This window comes from Poecilia reticulata, linkage group LG15 (genome assembly GCF_000633615.1).
Source record: "Poecilia reticulata strain Guanapo linkage group LG15, Guppy_female_1.0+MT, whole genome shotgun sequence".
Taxonomy (NCBI): domain Eukaryota; kingdom Metazoa; phylum Chordata; class Actinopteri; order Cyprinodontiformes; family Poeciliidae; genus Poecilia; species Poecilia reticulata.
The window spans coordinates 22,637,832-22,650,813 of NC_024345.1; the positions used below are offsets into that span (position 1 = coordinate 22,637,832).

Genomic DNA, 12,982 nt, shown 5'->3' on the forward strand with positions numbered 1-12,982 from the left:
ATATACATACTTATTTGGATTGTAGAGGGTCAAGGAAGTGAGTCAAATATTAAACCACTCGATTCCAGAACTGTCCTTCAACTTGGAGTGAACATCATGTTCCGCTGGTGTAAAAAACAAGCGCTCCCTTGCGTCACACTCAGAAGTTGAGGCCTCTTACGGAAGTTATTTTGCTTGAAAAAACAGCTAAGTTTATCCGAGCCTCTGAATTTGCTGTTTTATTTATAAATGTTTAAGTAAATACAGACAGAAACAGAACATGCCCTAAGAAAACACATTTTTACAGTTAAAACTGAAACAAACCTCAGCTTTTACTACGACGGATAACCCGGAAGTCGTAGCGTGACGTAAGCCATGAGCATAGTTAGCTAGCTTCTGAGCTAGTTAACCAGTTGTTGTTGTTTTCAGGGATTGTCTAGTTATTAATCGGCCTTTCAGCGAATATTTCTGACTAGGTCTCAGTCGATATCGGCCATGGACGACGAAAGCTACCCAAGAACCCTGTACGTAGTTTTAAGTGTTCAATATTCGCGGTTTATTTCGCAGCGTTTGCTAACACCAAACCGGTGGCTAACTTAGCTCCTCAACCATCGATTACTAAACAAAAATCAGCCTCTGGAGCTTAATTCACGAGGTTTAAATGAGATTATTAATAATTAAATAATAATTTTAAATAATAATTTGATGAACGTATTAACAGTAAACTCCTTCTATTAGCCGTTTTTGGCGTTAGGCCTTAGATTTTATGTGAATAACGTCACAATTACACTCCAAAACCTCACCTGAAGAAGTTCAAAGCGGCAGAAATAAGACGCCGTATTGCTAATTTGAATCACACTGTCCGGCTGTATTTGGACTAAACTGTTTTAACATTTTATCCACTCCTTTAGGTATGTGGGAAACCTGTCCAGGGATGTTACAGAGATCCTGATTTTACAGCTCTTCACCCAGATAGGACCCTGCAAAAGCTGCAAGATGATCACAGAGGTAGAGATAGATCCTGGTTTGGCTGATGGTCTTTTGAGATAAATGAAAACATCATGAGAATGTTTATTTATTAAAAAATAAACTCCTACAGATTGCTTTGGCGTTTCGTGGTTTATTTCTTATTTAAAAGGCGGTGATTATGTCTGTTACTTGTCCGTCTTTCCAGTCACTTTTTTCCTTCCAGTAAGCTTTCCATGAACATGCTGCACCCTGAATTCCCAGCCTTTTAAATAAACACTTGAAATATCACTGTGTGTTTACAGGGGATTTAAATAACTGAGTTTTTTTTTTTTGTTGTTGAGTCATTTGAATAAATGAACTCTTTGATGGTATTTATTTATTTTGCTTTGCGTTGTTTTTCTGCAGCACACAAGCAATGACCCATATTGCTTTGTGGAGTTCTACGAGCGCAGAGATGCAGCTGCAGCCCTGGCAGCCATGAATGGCAGGAAGATACTAGGAAAGGTGAGGGGAAGAGCATTAAAATAAAAAGACAACTCATCTAAATAAAGTTTTGTTTTGATATGATCGTTTTTTTGTGTTTTTTTCTCATCTGTTTTGCAGTTTAATGATGTTGAATTCTTTTGTTTTCAGGAAGTTAAAGTCAACTGGGCAACCACCCCTAGTAGCCAGAAGAAAGACACCTCCAGTAAATTTATTATTGTTTTTATCATTGTTTTAAAATTAGATTAATAATTATTTAGAGTTTTTAAGATTATGTTAAAGTACTTGCTTCTGTTTTTGCCTTTTCTCAGATCACTATCATGTTTTTGTGGGTGATTTGAATCCAGAGATTACTACTGATGATGTCAGGGCTGCGTTTTCACCTTTCGGGGCAATCTCGTAAGTTCATTTTTAAAAAATAATTGTAATGAAATGCGTGTTTAAAGTGGAGCTCCTTAGTTTTAACATTTGATTTGTTAAAAGTTGGGTAAAAATTAGCTTTGTGAAGCTGCTCTGTAAGCCTAACACCAACTGTGACCATGTTTACATGCATCCAACTGGGGATTTGATTCAATGCTCACAAATAAGAACATTTTCTGAGAAGATGAAGATCCGGTGTCGCCAAACAGATGCCCACTAAGGCTTCATTCACACAGCAGGCAAATGTGATCGATATCTGACGTTTTCGTGGCAATCTGAACGTCCCAATTCTGATCTTTTTCATCTGGAAAATAAATCAGGTACAGGGAGGCATGCGTCGTAGCTCTGCACTGGAAGAATCCAGATGAGGGATAAATGGACGTAAACATGGCTGAAAATGATGATTATTGGATTATAAAAGAAGTTTGTGTCAGTGAAGTTCATCACATCATAATCCCACCACTGTCAGTGGTGAGAAGTTACTACAAACATGCAGTAACTTCTCTGCTGTGTGACGGTTACGTTCTTCTTCTGCACATTTGGGTTGCTTTGTACGGAGGACTGATCCAGCCAAAATTGACAAGAAAATAATTTAGTGAGTAAATAGAATTTAAAATGACTAAATAACTGAAGAAATAAGGACATTGAAAATCAATAAATATGTGTATAAATAAATAAACATTTTTGGAACATTTGTGTGAACCTACATATCCTGATGCTGCTAAATTTCGCATCTGTGAGGCAATAAATGCTAATTCTGTTCTATTTATATTTTATTCTAAATATATTTTATTTTCACAATTATTTATTGTCATATTAATTGTCAATTTTGGCATTATAAGCACTCCATAGAACATCAAAAATTGGATTGTGGTCACTAAAATAAGAGTAATTTTCTTCATGTAAACATGGTTACTGGTACTAATACATATCTTTATTTTACATACAGTCCTTTGCAAAAGTTTGTATTCCCTCAGGACATTTCTTGATTGATTTTTACCCAGAAAGCACATGGGCAAAAACCGTTAGTGAAACGGTCACTGGGACTGACTAGTATATATTCCATTGAGGGAAAGTAACTCTAACATATGTATTAAAGGCTCGTTTTGAAGTATAAGCTGCTACTTACGGGCTTTGCTTCGAAGAATTCGACCTGGAACAAACACGTGTGTTGTTCATCTGCTCTACCGCTAGCAAACAACCGTACTGATTAAATAACATAAAAGTCAAGCAGTTCCCTAAAAGTCCAACAGATGGCAGCAATGCGCCATGCAAAACAAAACACCCTCAGTTTACAGGACACACTTCCTGCTAAAGAGCCCCCTGGTGGTCGAAGAAAAATCCACATTTAAACCGGAAAATACAATATATGAAAAAAAATCTGAATGCTTCCTGGTATTGTTCAGGGGGCTGGACCAAATATGGAGGCGGGCCGGATTCGGCCCGCGGGCCGTAGTTTGGGGACCACTGCTTTAAACCAATGATTTCAATAATTTTTTTGTAGAAAAAAATTGCAATAAACTCACAATTAAGAATTATTTCAAAACAAAAATTGTGGCTCAGATGATTTTACGTGAAGAGTTGAACATTAAAGGAGCAGAGAAATGAGACCTAAGCCAACTCTGGAGGAGCAACAGAGACCCACAGCTCAGGTGGGAAAAACAGTATTATTAAAAACCATAAGAATAAAAGTTTGGAAACATGTGAAAGAAAGTGGAACTTTGATGAACAGAAAAATTCCTGCTGCACCCAAACTCCATGTTGAAACATGGTAGTGGCAGCATCATGATGTGTGGATGCTCTTTTTGCAGACAAATGAAGGATTTCTTTGTTATAAATGTTAAAAACTGGATAAAATTGTGCATTAATTTGTGGCTTTATCAAAATTCCCTCAAAACCAGATTAAATGTAATATTTATCACATGACGGATTTAAGCTGCTCAGGTGAAGGAAGACTTTTGCAAAGCAGTGTGTTTTTAACCACTCTAACAGATTCAAGCAGTCGTACGGGTTGTGTGTTTTACGGTTTGTGCATTTAACCAGTTCCTGCGTTTTATCGCCATGTAGAGCGCGGTAAGTGAACCGAGCGCTTCAGAGCAACATGCAAGCTTTGTGTGAACCTGAGCCGCCTTTAAAGTTCTTCTTCACAGTGAAGTTTTAATAGCCCTTTGGTTATTTTGCAGAAATGCTCATAGGATTGGACAGCAGCTTGAAGGCTAACAGCAAGGAGCTGTGCACTCTGGAGACTCAGATGTAGTTTTTTTTCTTCCTCTATTATCACATTTTTTAATTCCCACATGTCTTTATTTGCAGATACAACAGTGTTTTTTATTTTTTTTTTATTACTTTTTAACCTTGCCAGCTTTGCTTAAATTGTCTCATTTTTTGATTTGTGTAGTGTTGTTTGTAGATCAATGATCCTCTTCTTCCAAAATTTTCTGAAAATGTCAATTTCTTAAAATTTACAGCTGCCCAAAGTCCAAACGGCATAATGGTGGTAAAGAATTGACCAGGAAAAATACAGAAATCTGTTAACAGGCCACGTATGCCATTTAATTCCTTTTTTTCTTCTGATATTTCATATATATTTATATATATATATTTACATTTCTGTCTGTAGGAATAGCAGTTACAGCAGATTTTAGGAATGCATGGTAATCTGTCAATTTAATCTCTAGGATTGAGCCAAAATGTGGTGAAATAACTTAAAGCATATTGTAGCCTGCATGTATTTGTTCATGTTTGTGTTGAAGAAGCCAGCAGTAGGCCATGTTAGCTAATTTAATCCACTGTAGGTCAGAGTAGAGGAGTTAAACTCTGTGTGTTTGCGTGGTTCCTTGTTTTACTGAGGATTGACTTTCTAAATTTTGCTGATTTTATTTTTTTCCTCGTTTTCCCCGCAGAGATGCTCGTGTCGTGAAGGACATTACAACTGGCAAATCAAAAGGGTATGGATTTGTGTCCTTCTACAACAAACTGGTAAGGCTTCAGTACAGGAACACAGACCGAAGGTTATGTTTTTCCTTTATTATTCCACCTCCTTAAAATGCTCAGAATAGATGAAATTGCAGACAGCCGGTGCCTCTAAACGTCACACACCACAGTTTCCTCATTGCCAATGCCAGTTTTTAAGTTTTGCAGAATTGAAAACTGTAATTTCTGCAGTTTATTGTTGTTGCTGTTTCTGAAGAGCGGCGCCGTTCCTCTGTTTGGGTTTCAGGATGCAGAAAATGCCATCTCTCACATGGCGGGTCAGTGGCTCGGCGGGCGGCAGATCAGGACTAACTGGGCGACGCGTAAACCCCCGGCCCCAAAAAGTGCTCAGGACAGTGAGTATCGACGGAAAATTATTCATTTAAACACACTTACTGCCATTATTTTAATCAATTATTCTACGATTAATCGATTAATATGACTTTTTTGTGTGTGCCACATTTAACAGAATGTTTTAATTTAACCAGTTGCGCTTCTTTTATTTAAATTGTCAGTTTTTAATAAGAATATAAACATTGAATTGCCTAAAATGCAGTGACATAGCATTTGTTGAGTCGTTCAAATCGATTACACTTTAAAACGTATTCATATTCACACCAAACTCCAATAAAAAATGCAACAATCAAGAAATGTTGCCAACACAGATTTCTGTCTGTTGCTTCGATAGAGAGGATGAGGAATCTGCAATCTGGGATTACAACCCTCTAATCTGCCATAGAGCTGAAGCGATTAATCACGATTAATCGATTATTCAAATAATCAACTACTTTAGTAATTGATTAATCGCAAAGAGGCAGATTTCTGGAAGAGTCACATTCAGAGAAGTAATTATACCAAACCTGTTAAAAACATTCAAGATTTAAAAATGTTCTCTAGAAAACTTGTCTAGAGAGTCCGGTTCGTTTGGGGAGTGAACACTAAGAGACCAGAAAGCAGGACGTGTCTACAGCGCAGGGCATTCTGGGTAAATGCAACCAAAACAAACACAGAAATGGCTCCTGGTCTCTTACTAAAGACACAAAAATAACCGTTCAAACACTGAAATCTGACACTACTCTGTCTTTGTGTACATTTCATGAAGAAGGAAGTTGCACTCAGTGTCTTTTTCAGTGGTTTTGTGTCGTTTCCTTCTGTATTTTTGGTGCAGCGCCCCCAACAGGTGAGGAGGGGAACAGGTTTTTCAAAAGGTTTGGTTAGTTTGAATCGCAGCAGCTAAAAATGTAACAAATGTCTCAACTTTGGTCGTCAATCGAACCAAAGTGGGAAAACAAGCCTTTCAGCCAGGGCCGTTTCCATGGTAACCTGATAATCTGATTCCGCCTTGATTCCTGCTGTGAGGTCGCAGCTTCAGCGATCTCTTCATGGATGGGTTTTTAGTTCTGTTTGTTTTAAAATCTGTTGATTTTGTTGTGTTTCTTGTCAGACGGCTCAAAGCAGCTGAGGTTTGATGACGTGGTGAATCAGTCGAGTCCACAGAACTGCACGGTGTACTGCGGCGGGATCCAGTCGGGTCTCACAGGCGAGTGCCACATTCTCTGGAGGCCATTGTTCCACCATGTCGTCACTCTATATTTATAGGCGTCTTACCGGTTGCCAGACTGGAAGAATCAACCAGAATAACATTTTTTCTCCTCTGTGGTTCTTCCAGAACATCTGATCCGACAGACGTTTTCCCCATTTGGTCAAATCATGGAGGTCAGGGTGTTTCCAGAGAAAGGATATTCCTTCATCAGGTATCATTAGAGCTCATGGTGGCGTTTAGCCTCTAGATGTCAACAGTGGCATGTTGGCAGTAACACTGCCTGTGTTCTGATCCGTTTTGTTCCTTTTGTATTGAAGGTTCTCCACCCATGACAGCGCTGCGCACGCCATCGTCTCTGTAAACGGGACAGTCATTGAGGGACAGATGGTGAAGTGCTACTGGGGCAAAGAGTCTCCTGACATGGCAAAAAGCCCGCAGCAGGTTGGTGTTAAATGACGCAAAACAGGCGAAACCTAAACTGAACACGGCGGCATCGTCAGAGAGGCTGGACAGAGCTAATATGAAAATACAGCCCCGTATAAACAGTGACTAAACTTAAAGCCAGAGCTGCTCTGAAGTCGTTCAGGTCAAATTGTATTTTTGTGTTAAATCTTAGAAAACCCAGACATAGAAAAACACAAAGAAAAGAAAAAAGTTCAACCGTTTTAGATGTTTTTTTGGGAGTATTTTAGATGGGGCCAAAACGATTAATCAAATTAATCGTGATTAATCGATTGCTGAAATGACGACGATTAATTATTAAAACATACAGATTCTAATTTTCTGTAAGAATATCACACTCAGAGCAGTAATTAAGTCAAATCTGTACAAAACCTGTCTACATTTTTCATTTAAGATAAAAACTTTTGTCTGTAAATATATGTCTAAAACGTTCCCATCCAGTCGCATTCCAAGGCTGAACTACAGAGTTCAATCTCTACGTTGAAATAAAATAATAAAGTAGAAGATGAGCTTTTGTTATATTACAACACTTGCAGTGTTAAAATGGTCTACTCAAAGTCCACTGCTAAATACAGTCGAGAATCTTTGCTAGAAAACCGTGTTTTCCTTCCATTTCCCATTTATGTGGTACTTTGTGTTGCTTTATCACTTAAAATCCCAATAAAATATATTAAAGTTTGTGGTTTATTTAGACCAAGAGTTATAAATGCTGTGTTTTTCTAAATGCAATACTTCCTGGAGCTGAATCCAGCAACAACGAGTGTTTATTTTCACACAGTTGTTTTAGGAAAACTATGTTTGAAGCTGAATTTGGCGTCTGTCCAGAAGTCACTGCTGCTTCAGTGATTGTTGTTTTAGTTTTTTTTACAGATATCATTGTTTTATTTGTGCCAAACAAATTAGTCGATGTGCGGCAGACAGACTGTGGAGTCAGGATCTTGGCAAGAGATTCAGCTCAAGTGTTGTTTGTGTTTCTGCCTCCCAACTACGACACATGGTCACTGTAAAACTTTGACCGGTTTGATTTATTTAATAAATAACAAAAAATCTGACACAGATTTCCAATCTGTTTCTGGGTTTTCATGTCATTTCTATCTTTGTGAAGTCCTTTTGAAGTATTAACCCCTGGAGCTGAAACGATTAATCACGATCAATCGATTATCAAAATGGTTGAACTAATTTAGTAATCAATTGTTAACTGGAGAATACAGATGGAAAAAAGAGGCCATTTGGTGAAATAAAAACACATTCAGAGCAGTAAAGTTGTACAAACTATATATACATTTTGTATTTAAGATAAAAACGCCGTCGTCTCTAGATGCTTTTGCCAAAACTGATAAAGTGGCAGTTTTATCTTCACCCAGTTCCATTTACTGAAGGAACGCTACATTGCATTTTAGCCAGTAAAATGTTTTTCTTTTCAAAAAAAGAAAGTATTTGTTTATTTACATCTTTTAATATACTTCAAATTCATAAAAAGGCTCGAGAGTGTAGGGCCGAAACGATTAATCGTGATTAATCGATTACTGAAATAACAGTCTAATTTGGTAATAATTAACTGGAGTATATAGACTCAAAGGAAAAAGGCAGTTTGGTGAAAATAAAACACATTTAAGGGAGTAATTAAGCCAAAGCTGAACAAAAAAATAGACATTTGTGTTTTAAGAAAAAAACTTTTTTGTCTGTGAAAATGTTGGACCCAGAATCCTCAGTTTTAGCTTCACTCAGTTAAAATACTGTAAAAATACAAAAATATGCCTATTATTAAGCATTTTTTACTTTATAGATATTAATCAGTTAATCCAGAAAGTAATCAATCGATCAGCCCCGTTAAGCAGAAAAGGTTGAACTTTTCACATTTTCTATTTTTTAGCTGCAGATTCGTCCTAAAGGAAAGTTACATCATCAGATTTCAGGACATAAGATGTTTATTTTCTTCTTTTACTAAATGGTTAGATGAAAACTCTTCAGAATGAGCCATCGCTTTTCTTTTAATGTAATCAGATTGTTAATCTGATGAACTGTGTTGTCAGGTGGATTACAGCCAGTGGGGCCAGTGGAGCCAGGTGTACGGCGACCCGCAGCAGCAGCCGCCGCAGCAGCAGCCGCAGCAGCAGCAGCAGCAGTACGGCCAGTACATGGCCAACGGCTGGCAGGTTCCCTCCTACAACATGTACGGACAGACATGGAGCCAGCAGGGATACGGAGCCGAGTGAGTTCCTGTTCCATTAGGACGCCGTCTCTTTAAGAGGAATCCCTGACAGCAGTTTACCGTATATGGAGTTCCTGCTGCGGAATATTTTTAAAGTTCAGATAAACATGGAATACAAATTTAATTTTGAAGATTTTTTTTTTTTTTTTTTTTTATTTCCTGGCTTTTTTCTGTTTGTTTTTTTTTTAAAGCTCTTTTATTATTTAAACACAATTAGTCAGGGTGCTTAAAATTCTTCACAATGGATGAAATTCAATTAAAATGTTATAAAAATTACAATAAAAAACTGTTTATTGCTTCTTTTTTATGTAACGGTATTGTTGTTTTGAGAAACGTTTCAATTTCTAAGATGTGGGTTTTTTTTTTTACACTTTAAAAAATGTGATTCATGTAATTAAACTTCAAATTGTAACTGAATTTAATTTAAGTTTATTGACCAAACGTTGGAAAAAAAGGAATAAATTAGAGATGCACGATATATCGGCATCAATGTCGGTATGGAACAACATCAGTCATTTTTTAACAAATCGATATTGGTCCGATAAATGAAACTCTTCTGGTTGTTTTTTTCCCCAAAATGTTGAAATAGTAGTGAAATTCATATATCAGTAAATATAGATTATAGACATATCGGAAATATTAATATTGGATATCGATATCGGCACAAATGTTCATATCTGTGCATTAAATACAACAGTCCTGATAAAAAGGACAGTTTGGGGTTTTAAACGCACCAGAGTGAAACATTTTATCATCCAGTTTTTGATAGGAGAGAAACGACAAATCATGCAAACGGAAATTATTGCGCTTGCTTTAATTTATCATGCAATTAGTTGATTTATTGCTGATTGCAACAGGTAAAGTTAAAAAATGTTTTCTCTTATTTTCTAGGTTTGTTTTGTTTTACATGTTTTTAAAAAAGATGTAAGTTATGCAAGATATAAAGTGAACAAACTTTGCAGAATCAGTTAAAACCGTTTTCTTCCCCCAGACTTTTTAAACTCTGCTCAGCGTTTAGTAAAATCCGCTGAAACTGAAATATCTGAGTGAATATTTGCTGCTCTGCTCGGCCTGCAGGCAGTCGCAGTCGACGGCCTGGATGGGCGGCTACGCCTCGGCCCCGACGCCTCCTGACGCCGTCGTTTCCAACGTGGGGAATTTCAACATGGCCGGCTACCAGATGCAGTGAGACGTTTCCGACCCGAACGCACCACCAAGGGAAAAACAAAACGGCACTTTTCATCCGGACAGAAACGAGAGAGCAGGAGTCGTATTTATACAGAGTTTGGTCGTTAACAACCGGTTTTATAAATCACTCTCTTCCCGACTCAGAACTTTGTTTATAAGGTGATTATTTACTATTTTGATGTTTTGGAAAAGGAAAACCAAAGCAGCTAACCTGGCCTGAATACTGAAGGATAAACAAAACTAAACATTTGAAATCCAAACAGAAAAACTTACAGTTTTTAAATCCAAAACTTCACATTTCAAAACATTTTGGATGTGATGAATTTAGCTGCATGAATGTTAAATTATCCTCCCTCCCAGTCTGGAAACATTTTTAGAAATGTATTTTAGTGGATTTACTAATCGGGACATTTTTCTAAAACACAGCAAAACGTTTTAGTTTTTCCTTTTCATGTCGGGTTTTAACGCAGTTTTGCATAAATCGATCTTTTTGAAGATTATTATCCTGCTGCTTCGTGTTGCTCTTTAAAATATGTCAGAAATCTAAGTGGGATTTTTGTTTTCCTGAATAAAGTTTGTGTACAAAGAAATGCTAAGAACGCCATCTTTTTAAAGGAGTTTGTTTTTTGCAGTGGAGGGCTTGTCGTTTTCAGACGTTTTATTTTGGACGATAATGCAGCCGAGTTTGAATTTATGCTGTTGAATCTGGACAAAGCTGCACCTTTTCAGTCCCTGTGTAAATAACATTAAAACCTGGGGGAGGTGGCAGGATTTTTGCTCATTTTGAAGCCGTTTTGGTCACAGGAGCTCTCTCTCTTTTTAAATGTTGGTTTCTGGTTGACAGCAGGATTTATTTCATTTTCATTTGGTGCTTCCAAAATTTAGCACGTTTTTTTTTTGGTCTTTAAAAACATTTTTATTTCTAGTCAATTTACAATAAGACAATTACTTGAATCCTGCTGTTTTGGGTTTTATTTGTGCTATTCTGCATGGTGTGTCAGAATTTAAAGGGCATGTATCAGCATTTTCACCATGATAAAAATTGAGAAAAAAAATCTTAGAAGTTGCTCAAGAGTGATGAAAAGTCTCCATCTTGAATTTTAAATAAGATGAATATTTATATGGTGATTTTTGAGGAGACCTAGCCAACCGGCACCCGACCTTGGGATTTATCTGCTCTTTTTGGTGCCGTAATTCACCACAAAAACAAAATATAAACCACAAATTTTGCCAGCTGATGTGATTCTGACCAGAATACATGTACAGTGATTGTGCAAGTCTCACTTTTTCCACATAAAATGTCTGTCTTTTACCACGATGCGTTGTGACACACCAGTCAAACTCTAGAAGTTTATCTCCAGGTTTGTTATTTGTAAACCAAGTTCTTTAGACCTAAAAGTGTTGGATCAGAGGAATAAATACTGATTTGCAGTTGAACTCATTTGTTTGGTTTTGATGCTCAACGTTGAAGCTAATTATCAGGGCTAAACATGCATCAAGAACCTTTGGGGATTTAATTTGACCTGCAGAAATCAATAAACATTTTGTGGACAAATAAAAACAGCTGGAAAAAGAAAAAAGGTATTTAATTTTTGGGTAAACTTTATGCTCACAAACAACCATGTCCACCTTAGCGGTGATCCGTTGTAGCCGGGTTATAAACTCTGTTGTGTCCTCTTTGTTCCTTTATTTCATAATGCTGAGAATAAAACATCCATTCGACATGTTCCCCTGTTTAAACCAAACAGTTTCTCCAGTAAAAAACATAAAAACTGAATATCACAGCTTCCATATATGGTATTCACTTCCTGTTCAAGAGCAGTGTGGTTACCAAGGTATTTTTATTTTAAAAAATCTTTTTAAAAATCTACTGCTGGTTTAGGATATGATGTATGATATGTGCCCTTTAAAAAGCTAATTTCTGTCTGCTGAACGAAATGTTTTGGTTCTTTTCAGTTTTGAAGTGTTCAAGGAATATTAAACCTTTATAAAATGTACATAATGTTGGTAAACACCCTCTAGAAGAATATTCTTTTTGAATATTTTAGCAGCATAATTTATGAATTCGCCTTAACTGATTTGTTAATAAAGTCAAACGGCCGATTGGTTTTGAAAACGTTGAATTTTTCCTGGTATTTATGTGTGTGTGCCATTTCCTGTGCAGCAGGAAGCGGCTGAGCTGCACAAACGAATCGCTTCGAACGTGAATGTAATTATTTTTGGAGCCGTTAGCAGAACAGAAAACTCAGTCACTTCAAATAAAGGAGCATTTGTACCTCGTTGTTCAGGACGTTTATTAGACATCATGAATGTTTTCTATGAGTCTGACAGCAAAACACAAGCACTGTAAAACTGCTTTTTATGCAACATTAACAGATTTAATCAAAGTAAAGATTTTTGCAGCTCACTTCTAAAGGCCTCATAGGTCTAGTCCAGTGGTTCTTAACCTTTTTTGAGGTACCGAACCCACCAGTTTCATATGCGCTTTCACTGAACCCTTCTGTAGTGATAAATAAAACATGTTCCCCCCCCCHCCCCCCCCAAATTCAAAATTTAACTAGAGTCTAGTTGGGTCACCCCAAGATCTCCAAGTCTTCCTAAAAGGTAGAGTCTCTGAGATCAGTTCTTCAAACTATAATCAGTGTTTTCAGCAAAGTTGAGCTGACTGTCCAGGAACGACCCAAGGGATTTAAAATGTGCCGCAGTTTCAACAGGTTGGCCATCGAGAGAAACTGGAACCACTTTAAGGTCTT

The 12,982-nt window shown here is 37.1% G+C and overlaps 1 protein-coding gene across 1 annotated transcript; it reads left to right on the plus strand.

The window, feature by feature from the left end:
* The first annotated feature begins 228 nt into the window (after positions 1-228).
* tial1 (TIA1 cytotoxic granule-associated RNA binding protein-like 1) lies at positions 229-12,504 on the plus strand. Its single transcript, XM_008430020.2, has 12 exons — positions 229-503; positions 891-987; positions 1,354-1,452; positions 1,582-1,636; positions 1,743-1,830; positions 4,755-4,830; positions 5,072-5,180; positions 6,269-6,364; positions 6,494-6,578; positions 6,685-6,808; positions 8,863-9,041; positions 10,119-12,504. The coding sequence occupies exons 1-12, from the start codon at positions 475-477 to the stop codon at positions 10,228-10,230; spliced, it is 1,149 nt and encodes a 382-aa protein (XP_008428242.1). The 5' UTR covers positions 229-474; the 3' UTR covers positions 10,231-12,504.
* Positions 12,505-12,982: the final 478 nt, after the last annotated feature.